Source organism: Xiphophorus hellerii, chromosome 19 (assembly GCF_003331165.1).
Source record: "Xiphophorus hellerii strain 12219 chromosome 19, Xiphophorus_hellerii-4.1, whole genome shotgun sequence".
In the NCBI taxonomy this organism is placed as follows: domain Eukaryota; kingdom Metazoa; phylum Chordata; class Actinopteri; order Cyprinodontiformes; family Poeciliidae; genus Xiphophorus; species Xiphophorus hellerii.
Window position 1 is genome coordinate 10,785,687 of NC_045690.1, and position 23,181 is coordinate 10,808,867.

Below are 23,181 nucleotides of genomic sequence, written 5' to 3' on the forward strand. Positions count from 1 at the left end.
CAACACAGAACCTACATCACGTCTGGTAAACTTCAGAAAGGATGTATTTTGGTTTTCTTTTAGTAATTTCTTAGTAATAGAAACAATGTTGATTGTTTCCCCATCAACATTACTATGAAAGCCAGATTAATAGCTCTTCTATACAAAGACTCTCCCACCTGAACTGCAGATTAACATGGGACTCTTGGCTGCTTCTCTAATTAATGGCCAATTTATTAGCGTAGGTGGATCACAATGTCGTTGCAGCTCTATTTTCAGTTGAATTGAAAAGTACTTTCTAAGATGTTCAAAGGTTGGAATATTTTTTAAATAGCCTCACCCTCCTCCAACCTTATTACGCTGTTTTCACTGATGTTCTTTAACAAACCTCTAAAGTAATTAGAGAACAGCTGTATTGAAATTGAGATTAAATTACACAGAGGTAGATTAACTTTTGACTAGTTTAGTGATTTAGGTGCTTGCACTAGATTTTATTAAGAGTATCAGAGTAAATGAGATGAATAAAAATAAAGTACACCCTATGTTTGTTTCTGTTTTATGCCATGTTGGTTCAAATAAAACTATAATAAAATACATTGTGTGGAAAAAAACATAAAATATGCTCAATACAGGAGAATGCAAGTTAAACAAAGTTAGTATCATTTTTGGTGTAATCCCATCGATGCTCAGCAGGGCAGACCCCAGCTGACTCAGTGAGAGGCAAAACAAACAACTTGACAAAAGTTCTAAATAAAAACACAGGAGTTCATTCTACTTCTGACTCAGTTCATCACCACTTTGTACCAGTAAACCAAACCCTGCTTGATGTGAAAATGTTCTCCAAACAGGAAAATGCCCCACACACACAACGACCACAGCCTAGATAAGAAAAACTTTCATCAAATGTCTGATCGAGACATAATAGAATAGAATAGAAGTACTTTATTCATCCCAGCAGGGAAATTACTTCGGAGTTACAGCATAGAGACAAGACACAATAACAACTGCCACTGAGTAGTAGTTGTAGATAAAATAAAAATAAAAAATAAAATATAAAATGCTATAAATTGTAAAAATATGAAATGCTGTTAATACAAAAAGCAACTTAAGAGCAGTCCTTGCAAAGATTTTTAAAAAACGCAGATATGTATATGTAAATATATGTATCTATTATAAAAAACCTGTTATAGGAAATCCTTCTTGTTATCTGTGTCACAGAATCAAGGCACTTCTACAGAAGTCAGACAGTAGCCATGTGGCTCAACTCAACTAAATTATGGGAAGGACAGAAGTATAAGAGTGATTTGACACAAGATGAGCAATGGAAGAACCAAAGGGGATGAAAAAGCTCTGTGCAAGGAGCTGTGCTGAATGGAGTGCTAGTGAGACAGATCGCTACATATGTTCCCTACATATGTAGGCCTGCAAGTGGAAGAGTGCGTGTATGAGCCATGTGCATTGTGACTGCGTGTGTGTGCATGGGAGGAGCTGTCAGGGCCTGATAGAGTGTCTTTACATGACAAGCAGCTGCTGAGGGCTGGGATGCGCGCTGGGCAAAGTGGAAAATAATGAACAGAGAACCGCTGCCAAACACAACAGAATTCATCTTTATTTGCCAACTGCTGCACGGTCCTGTATGTGTGGACAGCACTCGCATGCGACTGCCACGCCCTTTATCCCCTAAACACAAAACATACACACAACAAGGTGTACTGTGGGGGGAGAAACAGGTTTGGCCACAGCTGTAAAAGGTTGATCCTTATTTTGTTTGTCCACACTTATAAAAATCACAGGAGCCTTACTTCTATGCCTACTAGACTGAGATTTTTTTTTTCCTTTTATAAAATTGTCCCAGCTAGCATTGGGCTGCTGATTAGCAAATCAGCCCAGATTCACAGCATTTAAACAAAAACTTAGGACAAGACAGAATTCTTATTATCAAAAACCAATCCAAATTTCTCTATTATCATTGTTGATCATTGTTGCAGCACAGACTGACGCCCACTAAATTTACCAGTAATTTTCAGCATATTACACAATAATGCAAGAACACTATATTGCCTTAAGTAATAGGTTACCCCTCCAAATCATGTAACTTAGGTGTTCCAATCAATTCCATGTCCATGACTATATAAAACCAGTCAGATTGGCATGCAGTCTGCTTCTACAAGCATTTCTGAAAGAATGGCTTGCCCTCACGAGCTCAGTGAATTCAAAGGCGGTACCATGAATGCTACCTGTGCAGTAAGTTCAGTTATGACTTACCGCACAAACATCTTTAACTGTGTAAAAAAAGAAAGAAAGTCGCTGGGAGCGTCAGAAACTCAACCACAAAGTAGGCCAATTAAAATCACACATGTTGAGATACACGATATAAAAAGAGTAACTTTCTGCACAGTTAGTGGGTAGAGACTTATAAACCTCATATGGCCTTCAGGTTATCCCCAGACCCATTCTCTGAATGGGTTTCCATAGCCAATCAGTTGCAGACAAAGCATTACATTATAAAATGCAATGCAAAGTTTTGGATGTAACGAGGTAAAACAAACCTGCCAACGGACTCTACAGCAGCAGAGACATGTTCTCTCAAGACATTAACTAATGAGTCTGGGTTTGGCAGAAAGGCTCTTTTCCGACTGCATTGTGTCAGGTGTAAAGTTGGGTGCAGAACGGATTATGGTGTATGGCTATTTTTCAGAAGTTGGGCTTGGCCTCGTAGTTCCAGTGAAAGAAACTCTTAATACTTCAGCATACCAAGGCATTTTGGACTGATGCTTCTGGCTGGAAACGTTCCAAACCTTACTCTCATAAGGACATAAATGACAGCATAGTATGGAAAAATTTAACTGGTCCTGGCCTCAAACTTCGGAATTGAGTGCAAGTCAGACCTTCTCATTCAACATCCGTGTCTGCCCTCACAATGGCCAGAAATTCCTTTAATCAAAGTGCTAAACCCTGTGAAAAGCCTTTCTAGATGCATTAAAGTATTGTTTTTTTAAACAAGCAAATTGTGGGCTGACACCACTTTAAAGAAAGTAGTAGAGAAATTTGATCCAGTCTTTTTGCTAATACAGTACAGAACAAGCTGCTATTACTAGCTGGCTAATTAGTTTGACTATCAGCTCAGTTGGCTACTTGACAAACAGTTCTTGCATGCTAAAATTTCTGATCAACCAATTCCTACCGTTTAAAATCCTTTAACTGTCAGAAAACTGTGTGACTTGTTGTGCCCTGCCAGTCAAGTAGCATAAGAAAGCTACCACCCATACATAAAAGAAAGAAAATGTGTTTAGAAATGGTTACAGTTGGGCAAGGTAATGGCGCAGGAGTAAACTGTGCCACCCATGTACAAAGTATGGATGTCAACCTTCCATTGCCCCATGCTCCATACAGCCAGAGAAATTTCTGGTTACTCCAACATTTTCTCTGGCAACTTGTTAACCGACTTCACACTGTGGGAATGGCATGCTGAAAAATTATTGTGGTTTTGAGACCCAAGCTTTTTAAAACCTGTCTTCATACCTGTAATTGGGACATGCTTACCCAAACATCACAAACTTGCAAGAAAGCAAAACCAACAGCACTTTTAGGTGCCCGAGCCTTTTGTAAGTTACCTCTGTTTAAGAGGCCTAGAACATAAAAGCTAGAGGGAGAAGTTTTATAGAATAACTGGTAAATAAAGGGAGAAATGGGGAAATCTTACACGGAAAAGAAAAAAACAACAACGAGGAAGTGAAAGAGGTTAATAGCTCTAAAGAACGTCCTCCTCTACCGTCTCCATGTGACAACAACAGGAATGCTGATGTCCCAGCTGCCTTGGCTTGTTAGCGTTGAATAAAAACTCATCATGTAGCATTCATCAAGCAGCAAAAACAGGTCTGATGCATACAAACCTCTTTGTGAAGTTGCAAAGAATCATTAAAGATGATTGGATAAACCATACCCACATTTGTGTTATGAGAGGGTAAGTGATCTCTCACAGCGAGCGGGGGGAGAGAGGCTCAGACAAAATGTGCCTCTCACTGCCCAAACCCAGTGGTTGGACTTCCTGAGTAGGCTGCTGTTGGGTTTTGTCCCCCGTCTGGCCATTCATAGCTTGGGGATGAGAGGAAGGGAGCCAGTGGTAACTCCATGAACTGTGCATGTGTGTGTTTGAGTGGTGGGAATCGGATGAGAGGGGTGGAAGGAGGGGGTGAGGCGGAGGTTGAGGATTAGGGAATTAGAACTCCAAAGCGAGGGAGGAGGGGGAGGATGGGCTTTGCCTTTTGTTGGTTTTTCCTCAGCCGCCCCCGCCATCCCTTCGGCCCTTTTCTGTCGGGTTCTGCCTGTAGGCTGCAGCTGCGGCCCGCCGCCCTGTGCCCTGCATCTTAATGAGCTGTGAGCTCCAGAGGAGAGAGGGCTCCCTGATGTAGGGGTCACCAATGAGCCCCAGCAACCACAATCTTGACTTCCACCATGAATTGGTTGAATCGGAAGGCATGCTGCTAAACTTCATGCTGTCTAAAGAGCTCTCTACCCATTTCACTGTTCACTGTGAAACAGACACCAATAGGCCATTGTAACCTGTCCAGAAGTTTGGACACTTTTATGTTGTGTTTTTCCTGACATAAATTTTTCTTTTATCCCAAGCAGTGGCTAGAAGGGGAAGTCCACAGCCTGGACTTTGGACGTATCATCATCATGTTGAGCTGAAGGACCATCCTATTTTGAAATCTAACCCTCTCACTGTCGCTAGGGCTGCTGCTACCCCAAGATAAAAAAAAAAAAAGCAAGGGGGTTGGGGATGCGATGGAGGCTGCCCCTCTTTCTCACGCTCATAAGAAAGCACTCACTTCTTCTCCATGGTGAGTGACACCTGCTGATTACCATAGAGACACTGTGGGAAGTTCCCCCCTGCCACACAGGGGCTGAGATTTGCCCCTTCTCCCTGGGTAAACAAGCAACCCATGGATTAGTTAACTGGGTTACTGCACAGCAAACAAATAAACACAGATTACTTAGCGCAAATTAGTGGCAATAAAGTCTCAAGGACTGATGTAAGACCCAATACTTAAAAAGATAAGAAAACATCAATGGAAAAGCCAAATACCAGGGTAGAAACTTAGACAAGAAAAATTAGCTCTGGTAGGGACATAGTAGCTTTTCATCCAACAGGAACCTCTAGATGGATTTTTGCAAAGGTACAGCACTAAGCATTTTGAAATGGTTGACTTTTTCAAAATTATAATTCAGTCTTTTCTAACTTTAACCACAATGAATTTAAACTCAGATCTTGTCAGAGCTAGCTGTGGCCAAAAGGGGAGTAAATAGTAAATAGGGGAGTCAAGAAATATTTAAGTTTTCTTCCCTCTTTTCTGCAGCACTAATAACCACAATCTCCGTTGACCATTAGAAGCTATTTGAGAAATGAAGCAGAGTTGCTCGTCCTTTGGAAGATGTTTTTGTCTGGCTTTAATAAACATGTATGAAAGTTACACACTTCTTCTGGCTTTGAAGTCATTGTAATACAGTTTTTACATTGTGACATAACCATAAATTTAAGGCTAAAACACCTTAAAGAGTCTTAACACACTATTCTCGAATTAGGTCCTAAGTCAAAGCATATAAATTTCATGCTGAGCCTAAAGCAAAGTCACGCAAGGCCCAAGTCAAAGTCCCAGGTCTTAAACCAATAAGTTTTCCAAATAATTCATAGGTAATTTTACTAGTAGTAAACTGTTACCAAAAATTAAAAGGTAGTTTATTTTCCAGAACAAGCAGCAATTGCAAAGCAACATTGTATTTCACAGTTAATATTGACCATGTACATAAGGGATTTTACATTTCTGTCCTCTTGTTTTGAAACAATGCCTTTAAAAATACCATGCTAAGATGGAGAGTAGTGCCAGTGATATGACTGGGAACATTTAGCTGCTTTTTAGAAACTTCCACTATTGGTCTGATCTGTCAGTGGTGGCATTATACTAGTAATAGAGTGGTGGGCTACAAATGGAGGAGAGTAGGGGGATGTGCTCAGTGGGGTGGGCAAGGGATTTGGGAAGCAGGAAATATTAAGGACCAAGAACGGTAAAGAACATGTGATCAGATGGTGATGGAGACTGTAGGGAAACAAAAATGGGGGGAGGGAGATGGTGATTAGAAAAGAGAAAAAAAAAAGATGGAGCACTACTGAGAACCACAGTTGGAGCCAGCAGGCGGGTTCTACACAGAAAAGTAAGCACACAGCAGGACTGTCATGAGAGGAAGCAAATTGGTGGAGGTGACACCTCCCGCAGTCTCCTGGTTCCACCACCATGCCAGCACTCTTTCCTGCCGACAGCTGCACCCCAGTAATTTACTTCTCTCCACCACATTTAACAGAAAGACTGCTTCCCATTTTCCCATTTCCCGGAGTAGGGGGTCTGCGCTGAAGGCCAGAAACCTGGCCTTCCAGAGCATTGAGTTCCTGGTGGGGAAACCTCTGTCTGATCAGTTAGTGCATCTTCTAGTACTTGCATGTTCTCTGGCTTGAACTGCTATGTAGTTTGTAAAGGTTTTTAACAAATTACACATAACATCCTTCCTATCACAGGCTATCACAGCTTCACAAACTTATTTATGCCTCCTGACGGCTTCCACATTTTTCACTTTACAGCCAACAAACCTCAGTGTATTTTAATGGGATTTTGTATAATTAAGCAACAAAATTAGCACCAGGTTGAAACCTGGTTGTCACGACAATAACACTTTTATTACTTGATGTAGCTGAAAGGAGAAGACTCAAAATTTTCAGTGAGGGGTTAAACAAATGTAGTTAGAGAAAGCAGTGACATGCTATTAAAAGCTATTCAAAAAGAAACTGTTCTAAAACATTGAGATATGTCGTTCATTGTGTTTCATTGAAGTTGCAACAGATCAATAGTCAGTAAGACTTCCAAAAGATAACAAGAAGGCAGAACATATTCCAGCAAGTTTTTTTTTGTTTTTTTTTATCTTTCTGACTTTTCAACTTCTCTCTGGATTCAGAAATGTTGAAAGTATTTGGACATCTCAGTTAAGGTAAATTTAGCTAAGATACTGCATCTTCATTCTCTCAGGAAAGCAGATAGCCATGCTAATCTTCGATACAGTTCTCCAAAGAAAGCTTAAAAAGGGAGTTCTGCATTAAAAACCTTAGGTCTACGTACAAACCCTGTATGGAGCTTTATTGCTGCACATGTACAATACAGTATGCATCGATTGAACTGGGTTTTTAATACCGTTGGGAATTATATGGAGTTTATTAATTGCAATTTATAGATGAATAAATGAAAGTTTGATTTTTTTATAAAAAAAAAAATCACCATATAAAGGAACCATTTCACTAAATTCAGTGGAAATTTTCTCCAGTGATGAGATACAAATGGTTGTGTGTCTGTGCAGTGCAGCAATGTGTGGTTGCTGACAGCCATAGTGAGGGGATCTGTAGGAGCCAGACTGAGCCCAGCAATAAATCTGGCAGAGTCAAAGACCTGCAGTCTTGAAACAGTCAGCATGACAGAATCATGAGATATGGTTAATCAGTTGGGCATGCTTCTTTGAAGAGCATTTAGTAGTAGAAGAAACTCTGTTCGCCTTTAGGAGGTATTAAAAAAAAAAGGTGAACCATGACTTCTGTGAAAAACTGTGGGCTGGATTCTTGCAGGTCTGTTCACCACATGCATCAGAGAGAAATATGCAAAAGATGACAACAAAAAACCCCCCATTGTTCCATGTATTGTGTCTGATGTTTTAGAGTTCCGCCTCCCTACATCATCCTCCCTCTGCGTCCCATGCACTCTCCTGGACCACCAACAAGGTTTTGCTTGGAGGAGCACATCATGGGTGTCCTTCAACCTCATGACCAGCAAAAGGGACCAATTAGCTGATGAGCTCCAAACCATACCATGAGAGGGTCTGTGTGGCACGTCGTACACATCCTCCATCAGCTCTCCTCATGCCAACTGGGTCACTGAGCAATGTTGTGGGAACATCACAAGGACGCCGCTTAACTTCTGCCTCTCTTTTTCACCCCTTTATCTTTTCCACACCACCTCTACTGGTGTGTTCTCTGCACCTCTCTCCCCTCGCGAGTCTGAGCCAGCTGAGCGTGTTACCCAAATCCAACAGTTGTTGTGGCCTTCGTTAGCCTAACGAGGGGGCCGGCTCTTTATACTTGTCAAGGAGCAAATGAGTCAAACAAACAAGGGCCAGGGAAGAGGCGAGGACAAGCAAGCGCTGTTCTGTCGAGCTTCACTGAGCTTTTGGCCACAGTGCTTTGCTGGAAACTAAGAAACCCACAATCTGCTGCTTTGATGTCTGATGATGCTCTGGCTTTGAAGGAAACTTTGGAAGGATGTTGGGTTTTTTTTTCTTCCAAAGGAAAAAAAAAACCATGCTGCTCAGGATCTGCAGCATGGGTCCGTAGACAAATTCAAAGTGTGTATCGCGTGCACACTGTAAAGCACATAAAAGTGGACACATAACAATTGGTTGCGATACCAACTACAAAGTTACAGTGTTTGTGCAAGCCTGTACTTGCAATGTGGTCCATACGCAAGTTTGCTGGGTGATGTCCTGTTGGCGGTGTTCTCTAAATAAACATGCTTCACACAGACTGTACCCTCTCAGAGACATTCACAAGGACTTTTTCCCCACCAAGTCTAAGTCAATTCTCTATCCAAAATGTACAACCTCACATGGAATATGTAGCTCTAGTATGAAAACAAATAATTATTTGCCCCAATATAAAATCATAAGCTTTTAACGCCTATAAAAATATATTGTAAATTAAAAGTATCATAACAATATAAAAACATCCCACCATGTAAAAAGAAAAGTAACAATTTGTTAACACCACTTCATAAAATCTGTTACAGGTTTCTGTCTTATGATGTAATAAACTACTATTAATTCCTTTGATTATTATATAGTGTATTAAACAAGATTTTGGACTCTTTTGTTTCAGCATGTAAAATTATTAAAGAAATTATTAAGAAAGCTTTTAACTAAATCTGCATTTAGAAGTTATGTTTTCAAGTCTCATAACAGTAGATATGATGATGGAATTTTACATGGTCAGTTTTTTTTCTTCTTCAAAATCAGATTAATTTAAAAATGAATTAGATTTTTAAGTCTCAATACTGTTTTAAAACAAAACAAAACAAGCAAAGACGCTAAACAAGTATCGGGAGGTGGAGGGGGACTATGAAAATTGTTAATAACCTGGCTGAAAAGAGGTTACCGTTTGAAATCTGCACATTATGTGCTGCACTGATTTTGCCTAATGATCAGCTTATCAGAAATTAAATAAATTAAAATTTTTATAAATCAGTGATTGCATCATAAGTCAGTCCTACCTGGTTGTTACAACAAATAAAGGGCAAAGTGCAATTTATTGCATTACTAAGAAAGATTAGAGTTTGTTAACAAACCCTAACATGAATTGCCTTTATTTTAAAGAACCTTAAGTGTCTTTGTGATGACACTAGCTTACCAGTGTGAAAATAAGATGTCTGATGTAAATGAAGTTTAGTTTGTTGGGAAATTAGCCAAAGTCTTTTAGAACAGTTCAGTATGAGAGAAATGTGTACAGTAATTTAAATGTTACAATAAACATCAAAGGTTTAGGAGCAAAACAGAGATCCAAAGTGTGTAAGTCTGTCAGAGCTGCAGTCTATGGATTACTTACTTGGTTAAGTAATCCATCAACTTGCTAGATGGTAGAATTCAAGACTAAAAACTTAAGTTGCTATTAACCCCTTTTTCTGGCTAGTACTGTCAAGAAACATTACAAAAAACAACAACAACAAAAAAATCGACACAGACTGAGCATACTATTACGGCAACTTCAATCCAAGTTGCAGACTCAAGTCACCACTTCTGCCAGTTTCACAGCTGCATTGTAAAACTGACCATTCCACACCAGCACATCAAGAGGCTTCAACAATTTGAGCACATTTCTTTGACACAAAGCCTAAAAAGAAAGTATGAAGGTGTGTCCTTCAGAATGAGATCACTGAAGGCAGCCAATCTACAACAAATGTTCACAACCTTTCAAGGCTGAGAATGTGGAGTTACACAGACACCCTAGTTCTGCAAAGTATGAAGCAAAATACTTGCTCAAGTTTCTTTTGGGAGTCTTGAAACAGTTTGCACGTGCATGTTCAAGATGACTAATCAGAAAGGAATCAGAGTAAGAGTGAATGGCATGGCTTTGTTTAGTTAACATGCTAGAGCGGCTGTGCTTTGTGCCTGGGACTGACCCACTGTGAAATCCAATCACCACAAAGAGACAGTAACTTTTACTGGGGCAGGATGAAGTCAGGATGAGTTTGGTTTTTGTAAAGTTACACAAGTAGAAAACTGCATGACTGGGTTTCATGGAACGCAGACAAAACAATGATGGAAATATGAAGGTTTATCTTTTCTGAGATGTTAAATTGATGTTTTCGGTGCACACATGGGAGTAATGAGCATGGTGCGGTTGTATGCGCCGTTCATTATCATGCCCACGCAGAGATTTGAGTCACTTGGGTGGCACTGCCACAAAATAAAAGCTCAGGCGAAGGTGCGGGACGCCTGGCTGAGGTGACGGACAGCAAAGCAGGGCTGCTGCAGGTTCACCTTCTGTGCAGTGGCTCTGGGGCAACGAGTGTATGACAGTGATGCGACACTAAAAGCCTTCCTGTCAGGGAAGCGGCCGAACGTCCTCCAATCAAAACACGGAGGCTCGGGGTGACATTTCACAGGCCACAGCTGCCGGGCTGCGACAGCATGCCAACTCATTATTCCTGACGGGTTGTTTGTTTAGCGTGTGTCATAAGTAAAGGGGTGTCACTGCAGGAGTTGTGTGTTAATGTGTGTGGATACTTGTCATACAAACTCGCCTTTCTCATCCCAGTCATTATTTGACTAGTCTTGAAGTTACATTTTACACCGGCTCTCAATAAGAATGTTCCGTTCTTATCAGCAGCAGCGAAGGTGTGGAAAAATGGACATTTGCCAGTTTCATGACTCAGACAAGACAAAGAGAGGAGCAAAAAAGTAACATGACTACCCACAGCTAAAGACCTCTGTAAAATGACACTATTTAAGGTTTAATTCACTCTCTGTTCAGCTTAAATTCTTAGACTGCAATTCTTTTAATGTTTAAACAACTCAGACTCAACTTTTCAGAATTCTCATTCCTATATTCATTTTAAAATATAAAATCTAATTTTCACCATGAATTTAAGGTAGATATTTCTCCCTCTTGCTTGGACAGTATTCACAGAAATACAGAGAGACAAGGCAGGAAAGAAGGAAGGAAGAAAAGAAAAAAGTAAGGGAGGAAGGACAACTTTTGGACAAAGTGATAGGGAATGAAGTCTCTAAATACAAGCATTTCTCCATATTTATTTTTCTGTACTTTTCCAGACCTAGAAAATAATGACACGCTTCCATCTTTCAGACTGTGAAAAATAATAATCATGAAAAATAATAATCAATTTGACTCTTCTTTAATACATTTTGTAACAAAACAATGCAACACCAGGAATTTTAAAATCTGAATCAATCCCCAAGTGACTACAAGCAAAAGCACAAAATGGTGCACAATTTAAATTTAAGTCATTGCATCACATGAATTCTCTCCCATAGCAAACATAAACTTAAAAGAAAAAATGGCAATGATAAAAATAAGGCTTAATATGGACCGCAGGAGTCCATATTATTTTGGCCATGAACCACTGGGCAAAATTTAAAAAAACTAAATATTAAAATATTTACTCATTATGCAGCAGAAGAGACACTACTGATGCACTGCAAAAATGTGTTTTGTATTAAGATATTTACCAAAACTCTGCAGTTGCTACTTTAAGGAAGGCTTTTGTGTCAGCTAGTCCTCAATTCCTTAGCTGCTGTTAATGCAATTAAAAAATATATATTGAGTAATAATTTTACAAGCAAACAAATTAGTAAACCAACATTCCCAGTAATGAAATAAGACAACCCAATCTCTACGTGGGAGGAGAGCAAAAGCCGCATGATCCTGAGACTGAACTCAGTCTTGAAGTTATAGCAACATCCCAGCAGCAAACTGCTCTTTGTAAGGGACCTGCTCCTATTACCTTATCCATTAAGTTACAGTTTCCCCTCTTCCAGTAAAACTTATTCTATGGCTTGGAGCCCAGAAGGTTTGAGTGGTTTTGGAAAAGGTTCTTATCCTTATTTTGCCCCGGGTGGTGATGGAGCAAGCTCTGTGAGGAAGCCGCAGTCGAAAGGCAGAGTTAGTATGCACACATAAAGCTGCTCAAAGCCTGCAGGTATGTGAGGAATGCCTTTTCGTCCAAACAACGGGAATCACGCCTGACACAGAACCATGCCAAACACCACACAACACTGTTGGTGGGGGGAGACTCAAAAGAGCCCCTCAGGGGACTCTGCAACCAAAATTTACAGATTAACAGCTTAGATTTTTTAAATTGAACTGCTTACTCATTTAGGGAAAAAAAGCAGTGTTATATTCTCAACTACTAGTGTGAAAATGGATCAATTCCAATGAATGTTTGAAGTCTAAATTTAAAGCTGAATGCAAACATGCATCAACAGGGAGTTTGAAAATATTTTTGCGCAATGAACATATTTTAGGTTCTTTACATAGTTTGAGTTCTGTGGTAGCTTGGTTAACCTACATGTTTGAACAGTTGGGGGTTGTTTGAAAGCAAGACGATCACTATCGTCAAATGTAAATAGTAAGTCACAGTGTTAAAATTAAATACAGATGCAAAGAGATCTCCACCGGTTACTGTAATAGGATGACTTTTTGGCTTCATTGTTGCTAAAGAGTAACCAACCACAAACTGGGAAATCTTCTTTTGTTCAATAAATAGTAAGCACTGCCAGGTCACAATGACACTCATTTTGGGGGATGCAGTTAACAAATTAAGAAAGACCTTAGAAGTAAGGTCTTTAAAATAAAGAGGAAGAATGTACAGTAGATATAGGAAGACATTTAGGAGGAAACTTCTGCATGACATATGGTTCATTCTGCTGCAAAGGGTGAGACAGCAAAACCTGAAGCAGATAGCAGAAAGGTGGTGCAGAGTAGAAAAAAGCCCCTCCAATGCATCTTTTAGACCTTTCAACTTCATGCTGTTGGGAAAAAGGCTTAATTTGATCTTTCAAGCAGCGTTTTGAGAAACTTTGTTCGGAGGAAAAAATTAAGGACATGGGGGTGCTTTGCTGTTTTTCTATGCACATTCTGTGTAACATAGTTCTATGTTCTTGCTCGGATGCTCGGGTTCCTCTTTCTCCTTTGGCTTCATAAACTAGCTTTATGGTTGCAGGGATGAAACAGTTACTAGTTTTAAAGTATTGACATTTTAAAATAAAATTACCATATTACCATTAAAGCCATATCTGGCGACAGTGGTCAAACTTTCTTTTATAAAAACCCACCATCTAAGACAGTGCTAATTCTTAGCATTTTAAAAAAATAAAAATATACAAAAAGCATAAAGAAATTTTTGTCCCCAATACATGGAGTATTATTCGTCTCCTCCAGCTGCCACTGGCTGCCTTGTAAAGTAGAAGCAAAGCCAGGTAAAGTTTAGGCTTGACACCAGCTTTGTATGGGGTGTCCAGAGTGCAGCCCAGAGGCCATTTGTGGCCCTTAGAATGACTGTATCCAATATTTGGACTGCTAGCACAATTGTTTAAAACAAATTGTTTGTATTAAACAATAAATTGCACTGTTTAAGAAAACTTTATTCTTAAAAGAGAGATCTTTACTGATCAAGTAGAATTTTCTTCAAAAGGGAAATTCAACAACTTTTTGCTTGTTAAAAACAATTAATCCCTACAATACCTGCAAATATGTACAAAGAACAACACTGTTGAATCACCTTCTCCCACCAGTACTTCAAATATGGTGTGTAGCAAGAAGACTGGACACTTTCAGGTCAGAGAAAAGTGTTTAATTGTGTTGAGATAGCAAAATTTCACAATAAGGACCTTAAGCATTAAATAAAGCATGCTACAGTTTAAATAGCATATTTTGAAACTGATGTAACAGCTTTTCAGTATCCTCTTTGCTTGTAAAAATCAGAATAGTCTGATTGTTGGGTGGACAATGTGTTGGACTGCAGAAAGTTATTTGTTCCAGATAGATATAACGTAATGCACAAGACATTCTGCCTGTGTTGGTGAGAGTGATCAAATAAAAAAAAAAAAAAATGCTACTTCAAATTTTGTGAACATTAAATCACTGCAATGTAGCAAGATCACCCTGTACCCTGTCGAGATGTGATAATTGTTTACCTTTTAAATTAAGATATGTATCCCTTTGACTTTGGCAAATCAGTTTGAGACAAAATGTACAGAATGTAAGCTTTTAGTATGGCAATGTAATAAAAAAAAATTTCTTCTGTATGACACAAGCTGGTAAAATTGTCCAAACTCATAAAACTCTTCAAAAATGTACTTGGACCCAAAGAGATTGCGATGAATTAAAAACTGTGATTTAAGTAGAAAAGAAAAAATGTGATATAATTATTTGCCAAATTGCCCAGTCCTTAAAATCCTATCAAGTACTGCCTTCAAGCAGCATATTTATATTGAAAGATATGTGCAGCCAAAACACATGATCAGTGTTTTTACCTCTTTTATGCAGCCATCCCTCCTTGACGATCACCACATTGGTCATGTTGGTGGACAAGATGGAGGATCCAGGTTTCCCACCAGGAGAGACACAACTTTGCTTCCTTCACTCAGCCCAATGCAGGAGCCTGCAGATGGGGTCCTGGGGTTTAAGGCCGCCTTCTCAATGGTGGTAACCTATTATTCGAGGAAACGTAAAAATTAGCCCCAAGTTGAGGTGAAAGATCTTTTTCCATCTGTCTAAATTTTAACCCTCAGGTCAACAAAGCAGACTCGAAGCAGTGTAACTGAGAGGATCCTCGTGCTTTATGGCCCAGCCAAAGGCGGACATGCTGCAGCAACAGTGGTGTCGTTTTAATAAGAGGAACCTGCAAAATTTCAAGGTTCAAATGACGTGGCAGTGTGTTTTGGCATTCATGAAGTCTGCCGTACTGGAAAATTCCACACTGTTCACAACCTGCACAACCACTCCTGATAGACCAGGAGTTTTCCCCTCCACGCATGACCAGAGCTGCTCTGAAGAAAAAAAAAAAAAAAAAGGATGACATCAAATCATTCTCACACAAGCTACACACTTTATTAGGCTGTCAGGCTTGTTTTGCTTTTGTATCAAAATTTATCCTTCAGCTTTTAGCATAGCAACACATTCACATTTTCCAGCTGCTGCAATAACAACTTTCCTCAAATATTAATCCAGGGATGCAATTTTAACCCAAAGATAACTTCATATCATTTCAAAAAAGAAAAGAAAACATGCAGCAAAAATGTTTTACTTGTGATTAAAATCCTTTCTATATGATCAAAGCAGTACAGACACACTCATAGTTGAGGGGGTTTCCAGTGAGATGGAAGACTTTAAAAAAAATTTGATAAATCAGTATCAGCCAGTAAATAAATGGCATAAATGCTTTGCTAAGCTCAAGTGGTTGCGACTTGCTAACATGTATTATGTGCATTTGGGAAGTGCAATATTTGCAATACAATCAAATAAACAGAAGTAGTTTATCAGCTGCATAATTTAGTAAACGGAATGACTAACAAAACCTGCTAAATTTAATTGTCTTAAGTTTAATTACTTGTGCAGTGGATAGCAGGAATCCATGGGGATCATAGTTTCTGCACATTCGAGTACCTCATTTAAGAACTACTTATATATATATATATATATATGACTAAAAGAACTATAGTAAATGACCTTTTCTTACTTTCAAACTGACCTTAGATTGCTCTGGTTTGTATCCTCTATAAACCTAAAGGCACATTGTAGCACATTTAGTTCAAAATGAAATGGCACCCGAATTCCTCTGAGCCACCAGCGATCTTCTCAAAAAGATGAAAGAAAAATAAAAAATAAAAAAACAAGTAACGACTTAGCTTACCAAATTTCAGACCTATATCGGAAATCTGGATGTATCCTTTAACTTTTCAAAGGTTTGAAATTGAAAATTAAAATAAGTTCCTGTAGAGACCCAAATGGATGAGATTGTCTCAGTTGGCAACATGCAAGTTAAATACACACAATGCAAAGCACTGCTGCAATGCATGAGCATCTAAAACGCAAGCACTGCACAGCCATATGCCAGCTTTGTGTGGTTAAAGGTGAAAACACATCAGGGCTCACTGAAGTGGAGTCAATATTTTTATGTGAATCGTTTCTCTCTATTCACACACATCAGATCTATTGTGCAGAAGTGGTGGCGCTTGAAAACAAAACTAAAAATCTGGCTGCTCATCAAGCTGTGGAGGAGCGCGGGTAACCGCTCAGACACACAAGTGTTTATAACCTAAAGTTTCAGTCAGTTGGGTTAGCGTGTCATAGTTAAAATTTCTGCAACAACATTATTAATCATGTTTGCAGTGATGTTTATGCAAGAATTTAAAAAGGCATATTGCAGAAAAGATGTGAGGCAAATACAATTTCAGTCAAGTTTAACACATTAGGAGCAATGTTAACAAGTAAATAATATTAGTCTGTAGTTGTAATCCAATCTGGAGTTTGTGATTTGACACTTAAGGGTTACTGTAACTATTTTTTAAAGGACCTGGACTTTTTTGATCAGTTCGAGATCTCATGACCTAAAGTAATCGAGAAAAACACAAATTTGGCTAGTTAACAGAAAAACCTGGTTTAATACTCAAAAATTGGACCTTTATCTAGTCATTAAATGCACCATACAAAAGCACTACCAGGTTGTGGTAACAACAATATTCAGAATGCAAGTTGTTACTGAAGGAAGATGAATCAAAGGTAATCTTAGCATGAGTAAGTATTAAAAATTGAAGTAAGAAGCACAGAGATGAAAGAAGCAAATTAAAAAGAAATTGTTTTCTATGTCTAGACATGTCTATGGTTCATCAAGTCTGGAAGGTTCTCTCTTAATGACATTGTGAACATGGTAAGTATGGAAACATTGGCAGATTTAAGGTAATCACAGAAAACGTAAAGATCTACAACAGACAGCTATTCTTGTACTAGCCTTGCTACTCACCAATACAACATGCTAAAATTTGTTCATAATGTCAACTTCAAAATATTTACCAATCACAAAAATCTAATCAATGAAGAACAACTTATTGCAAGTTTAGAGAACTTCTTAGATGTGCAAAATGCCACAAAAAAACAAACATCACATTTGCAAAACGTCTTCTTGAGTGCAGACACATTGTTTATTCTGAAATCCAGAAATATGACAGTTCATGGTGCTTTGCAAAAGTATTCATAAAGCCTGGAACTTTTTCAAATATTGTCAACTTAAATCTACTTTATTGAGATTTTGTGTAATAGATACACAAAATCTATATCCTGAGCCACCAGCTAAGCCACCAGTTGAGGTCGCTCGGGCATCCTGACCAGATCCCCGAGCGGCCTCAACTGGCTCCTCTCGATGTGAAGGAGCAGCGGCTCTACTCTGAGTCCCTCCCAGATGACCGAGCTTCTCACTCTATCTCTAAGGGAGAGCCCAGACACCCTACTGAGAAAACCCATTTCGGCCGCTTGTATCCGTGATCTCGTTCTTTTCAATATCTTGGAAGATTTTAGAAGCATTCTCATAAAAAGTAAAATTAGTTCACTTCTATTTGAACAATAATTTGTTCCTAATATTTGGAACAGTTAATTGTTGGTTACCAAAATATGTTTTTAATGTTTAACTGATTTTGGAGTTCGTAATGCATCAGAAGAAAAAAAAAAAAAAACTGCTTTCACCTCAATTTATTATCAATATTCAAGTAGGTTCCTAAAAAAACACTATAAATTTGTTTAAAACAATTTAACAGTATATGATCATGACTTCTTATTAAGCAATTAAAAATATTTTTAATAAAAGTGAATGTCCAGATGTGCAGCACTTGCTACCGTTTAAAGTCCTGTCATATTTTAAGCATTTTTTTAAAGTTATTTTGACCCATAATGGAACACAAATATTATTAGACAAAAATGGCTACTAAGTAAGATTGCTTGACATGTTTTGGTCATAATTGTTAAGATTCTCCATGATGCTGTTTGCCAACGTTCTCCCAACAAACATCTGGGGCCTTCACAGACAGCTATATTTCTACTGACATTAATTTACACATCACTCAATTTACTAATCAGGTGACTATATTGGAGTTCATTTAAGAGTATCAATTTAAAGGGGCTGAATACATATGCACACCACACTTTTCAGTTTTATTTACAACACCATTTATCTTTTTGCTTCAGCATAACATTACTTGCCAATTTGTTTCACTCAATAAGATGAAATACTCTGAGCTTTTCCATATTTTGATTAAAATCTCAATCTTCAAGGGATGTGGATATATTTGCAAGGCACAGTATGTATGGTTGAAAGGCATACAGAGTCATCTGATAATCTGGCTAAAATCCAAAACACTTATCAGTCATCCATCAACAGCTCACACTAAAACCCTGCAGGCTATCACTACAAAAACACTTGGCACTTTGATCCATTCGAGCCAACTTTATAGAATATACAGGCTTCTATGAATGCAGGGCAGAAGGAAAACAATGATCAATTGGCATGCTTGCGTACACAAATATCTCACAGAACACCAGGCAATTCCTGACCATTGACTAAAATCAATTTTTCTGCAGCTGCATCAGAGAAAAGCCATCAAAGCAGAGAGAGAGAGAAAGAACTGCATTTCACTGGCCTCATTCAGTTTACTGGCGAGGCCAAACAACAGGAAGTGAATGTGTCTATTGACAGACAACAAGTCATATCACTACAGCCGAGGGCCTAACTACATCTGTCACTGAGTGTGTGATCAACACATTTCTGCTGTGATGCTGTTCTCACTTCTACAAGTGAGCAAAATTGAGATTAAACCATCATAAGCAGAATTAATTTTTGCTCAGACTTAAGGAATACAGACACCAAGTGAAACTCAAAACTGGGGTTTGTTCAAACTGTCTGATCCTTTCAGCTTCAAGACTGCACTCCGTGACACAGGCATGAACACATTATACACACACTGGGATACATCGCATAAACAAACTTGATCACACACAGAATCACAGTTTAAGAAGCAACACATGCACAAGGACTGGCTCTGGAGCCGCAACAGAGCGCTGCTGTTTTAATAGCAGCGACCTGTTGCTAGTGCAGCCTGTATGGAAAAAGCTGGGCTGCTGCCAGTGCTGCAGCCAGCAGCCACTAAATGAACCCAGTACCCCGACAGCGGGTCACATGGTCCACAGGCCTCTGGGCCACCGCCTGCCTGCGTGGATGTACTCATGTCAGGGGCGGTTTTCAATCATTCATCTTTCTGGCTCCAGCTTCAGGAGGGTAGAAAGAGGCTGGAGGTGGTGAGAGAGGGAGGGTGGAAGAGACACCCCATTCAATGCAAATCAGTGTCATGCTTCAGAAGATGCCACACACCGAGCCTGCCAGTGAGCCAGACAGGATGGTCCCATGCATTTCAGGCAGGAAGCAGAAAATCAGGCCGACATCACCACACCACTTCCGTCATCGCAGATAAATAGAAACCGTTTCTCCTCCGTTTTCTAGGTAAATAAGATGAGTCAGCGGCAGATTTGCCGCTACAGAAGGTTGAACAATTATCCAAAATGATCGCAAGGAATCGAGAAGATCAAATAATCTCACTTGTTAGTGAAACTAGCCCCTGAGGCAGCACTTGTTTGCTTTCAAATGCCACAGTGGAACTGGTATTAGTATGAACTACTATACAGTCCCAAGTTCCTCTTTCAAGTTCCCTGAAAATAGACCATTGATAATAAGAATATTGCAGTAACTGTAACCGAGCAACCATGACAGAATAGTAGATGTGTTGCAATGACCTGAAAAGCAAAACCTTCATGACTCATGTAAATGCATTTACTTTTAAGCAATTCAGACAAACTAAAGCCCATTTCAAAGAACGTTCAAATCAAATGGCAAAGAGAACACAAGCAGAGTTAATAAAACCTCACATGTCCCAAGCAGGTCTGCATTTGTCTGCTTAAAGCCTCAAGATTTCAAACAACACTCCTCAGATTCCACATGTAACCGTTTACGTCAACAGAACTGCGAAGGGGTATTGGGTGGGAGGTGACTGGTATTTTCAAAAACAGAACATTGAGCGAGCCAAGCAAGTCACCGGCTCCTTCATTACGCCAGCTTGTTGCGTCTTCGCCGGGTCACATGCCAGGCCCCCGTTGCGTACACACAAACGGTCCGACGTAGTCTCATGACCGGTACAAACATTCTGACACTTGAAGGCATGAAGGGTACAGCATGCCTGGGGACAGTGTTGTTCTACAACTCTGGGAAACGGAGACACGCGGAGATTACAGTGTAGAAAACGTTTAGGACAAATCCAATCTTAAACTTAAATCAGATGAATAGGCTTGTTTTTTAAAACACTTGTCAAACTACTGCAGAAAAAAAATCTATCACTCTATACAACAACAAGCCAGATTTTTTTTGTATTTGTTTTGTTATAGCTCATTTAATCAAGAATACCTCTACTCTAGAAGACAACTCTCTAGAGAAATTACAAACGGAACTTGGCAACTAATCACACTTCTTTTGTGCATATCCACATTTATTTTCTTATTTTCCCTTTATGTGCATCTTTTCAAAGTAACATATTGTTTTTAAAAAATTGTTTAATTGCATTCTGAACAATTGCTGCAAAATGTTTCAGTCATCAGTGGAGGTGTATATCACACTACATGGATCTCAGGAATGTTGAGCAATAAAACAAATTAAAGTGGTGAGTGAAGTGAGTCACAACAGACCACAAGGGACAGATCATCAAAAGACATTTAATTGATACTGTAATCAAGTTGCAATAAAACACTATTAGCTACTAACCACTAAAAGTGACCACCAAACAGGCCCCAATTATAACACTTGATTGCAGCATGAATGCACCTGGAGTGCAGCCCAAACCATTGCCATTCTTCCAGTCAACAACAGAAGGAGGAAGTAAGAAAAAGGAAATAAAATCCCATTGCTTGACCTTCAGAAAGTAGTTCTTCAGGTGAGCTAAAGTAGTCAAGATTTCAGACTGCAGGAAGTACCACGTCACTGGAAAAACCCATACCCATTCAAAGTGATACACCTGGAGAACAGCTTTAACTCGTTTGGCAAGTGGCAAAAATCCACAGAAAACAAATATCTTTAAAAAAATAATAAATGGATGAATGCATACGAGTCTGCTTTCCCATCCACTGCATCACGGCTTTGGGTAGTCAAACTATCATAAAGCTGAATCCCTTCTCAAATACTACTAGAAAGTGTGAGAATTAATATTAAAATTTGTCAAAAGTAACTTATTTGCCACATTGTCGATATATTAGTCACTAAGGGTGTGGAGTATTTCATTCACATCACCATTTTCACCACCTTTGCAGTTCTGCTAATTTTGTATTCAACTTTATGTGGTTTCGAAATGATGTCTTCTACCTTGGGACTTTTCGTCCTGACCAAGTTGTACCCTTCAAGTTTCATACCCACTTTGACAAGCAACTACTTAAAGCAAGCTTCTATACTTTACTCATGGTGAACTGCAAGTTGCACTTTTTTATCTTTAGATGTAAGGTTTTGGTCTGACAGTAACTGTGTGTTATATGTCTGCAAACTGCAATGTTTCACAAACATGGAAAGGATTCAAATGGCCTCATCCTTTACAGGAATTGGCTTCTTTTTTTTTTAGACTTTGTACTTTATCTTTAATTTGAATGAAATGCAAGTTATACGACTCAATATTTACCACTAGTAGGTTATTTAGAGTTATCCAGGAGAGATATAATTCAAAATATTGAGTGTAATTGAAAGTTTTCAGTAAAAGTAAAGTGATGCAGTCTATGTGAGTAAATGGTTTGTTTACTCACAGAACTGCAAGGGGGTAACAGAACTGCAAGGCATAAAATGGAGTATGAATTGGTCAGCCTTCTCCACTCTTGTACCCATTGTGATGTTATCCTAAATACACACAAAGCAGAGTTTGTGTTTTATCTTCCCCCTACTGCACATTCAAAAATAAATAAAAACAGTGGAAGTCAATGCTTTGTAACCCATCTCTGTTTTTATTGTTAGCATAAACTTGCTGGTTTTAAAAATAGAAATCACTGCATAGTAACGTTAAACTTCCATCAACATGCTTTTCAACACGCTCGCACAAATAAACTCAGTGATTTAGAGCAGATACGAACAACTGTCATTGCTGTAGGTGGTGTTGATAATGACAGTGAAGACTTGAAAAACATGCATTATCTCATTGCACTGATTACTAGAGTGGAAAACTACAAAATAACACTGTTGTGGCCACTTTTCTCCCTTAAGACCTCCCTGAAGTTCTAAATTGTGGACCAAGGGAGTTAAAAGGCCCCATTTTGAGAGTCACAACAAAGGTGGGCTACTGTTATCTGTTACTGTGAAAATTTAAAACAACAAAGATTAAACGTTTGGCAATCGAGCAGATAAACAAATACAGAGGTAGTTTTTATTAAACAATGAATGAGCTGCCCTCCTCTTGTTGAGCTCATTTGTTTTCATTCGCCTCCCGGGGCCATGAAGCTCCAGCAAAAACAACTTTTCCAGCAGAGGTGGACAGTTTCAAGCAAAAGCAGATTCTCTGGCGTGTTCGCTGAGGTCATTGTCATAAACTGAGTGGTTTACATCTCGAAAAGTGGCTTAAATGCTGCATAATAATTCTTTAAGTTGTATTTATAAGCCGACTTTTCTTGTGGAGTAGCTCCATCGGTAAAGAGAAGCCACAAAAGTGGCTAACTCCAGGTTTGCTTTTAGCGATAGAAAGGGGCCTAGCGGGGCAGCTTGGGTGAGAATAACCGCATCTCATGTTAAGTACAATGGGGACCTACCCTGTTTTAGCTCTCGGCCTCTTGTAAACAACCATGCGAAGGAAAAGACGGACATTTACCTGGACAGCAGCTCAACAGTGTGCCCGTCTCATTATACTTTGGTGCTTCGGCGGTGTTTTAAGTTGGTAAGTCCTTCAACAATGTGGACAGAAGTGCTCTCATTTACTCCGTTTCTCTTTGCCTTTCTTCCACTACACCTCCCAAACGCGCTGTCTGCTGTGCCTCTGTGGCAG

At 39.1% G+C, this 23,181-nt stretch overlaps 1 protein-coding gene across 1 annotated transcript in view; it reads right to left on the reverse strand.

Moving 5' to 3' along the window:
• akt1 (v-akt murine thymoma viral oncogene homolog 1) overlaps nt 1-23,181 on the reverse strand; it is a 44,042-nt gene extending 20,861 nt beyond the window's left edge. The window contains exons 1-2 of the mRNA XM_032547083.1: nt 23,008-23,181; nt 14,617-14,793 (exon numbers count right to left, since the gene is read on the reverse strand). Of these exons, the coding sequence (XP_032402974.1) occupies nt 14,617-14,662 (46 nt within the window). The 5' untranslated portion in view covers nt 14,663-14,793; nt 23,008-23,181. The remainder of the gene's footprint in view (nt 1-14,616; nt 14,794-23,007) is intronic.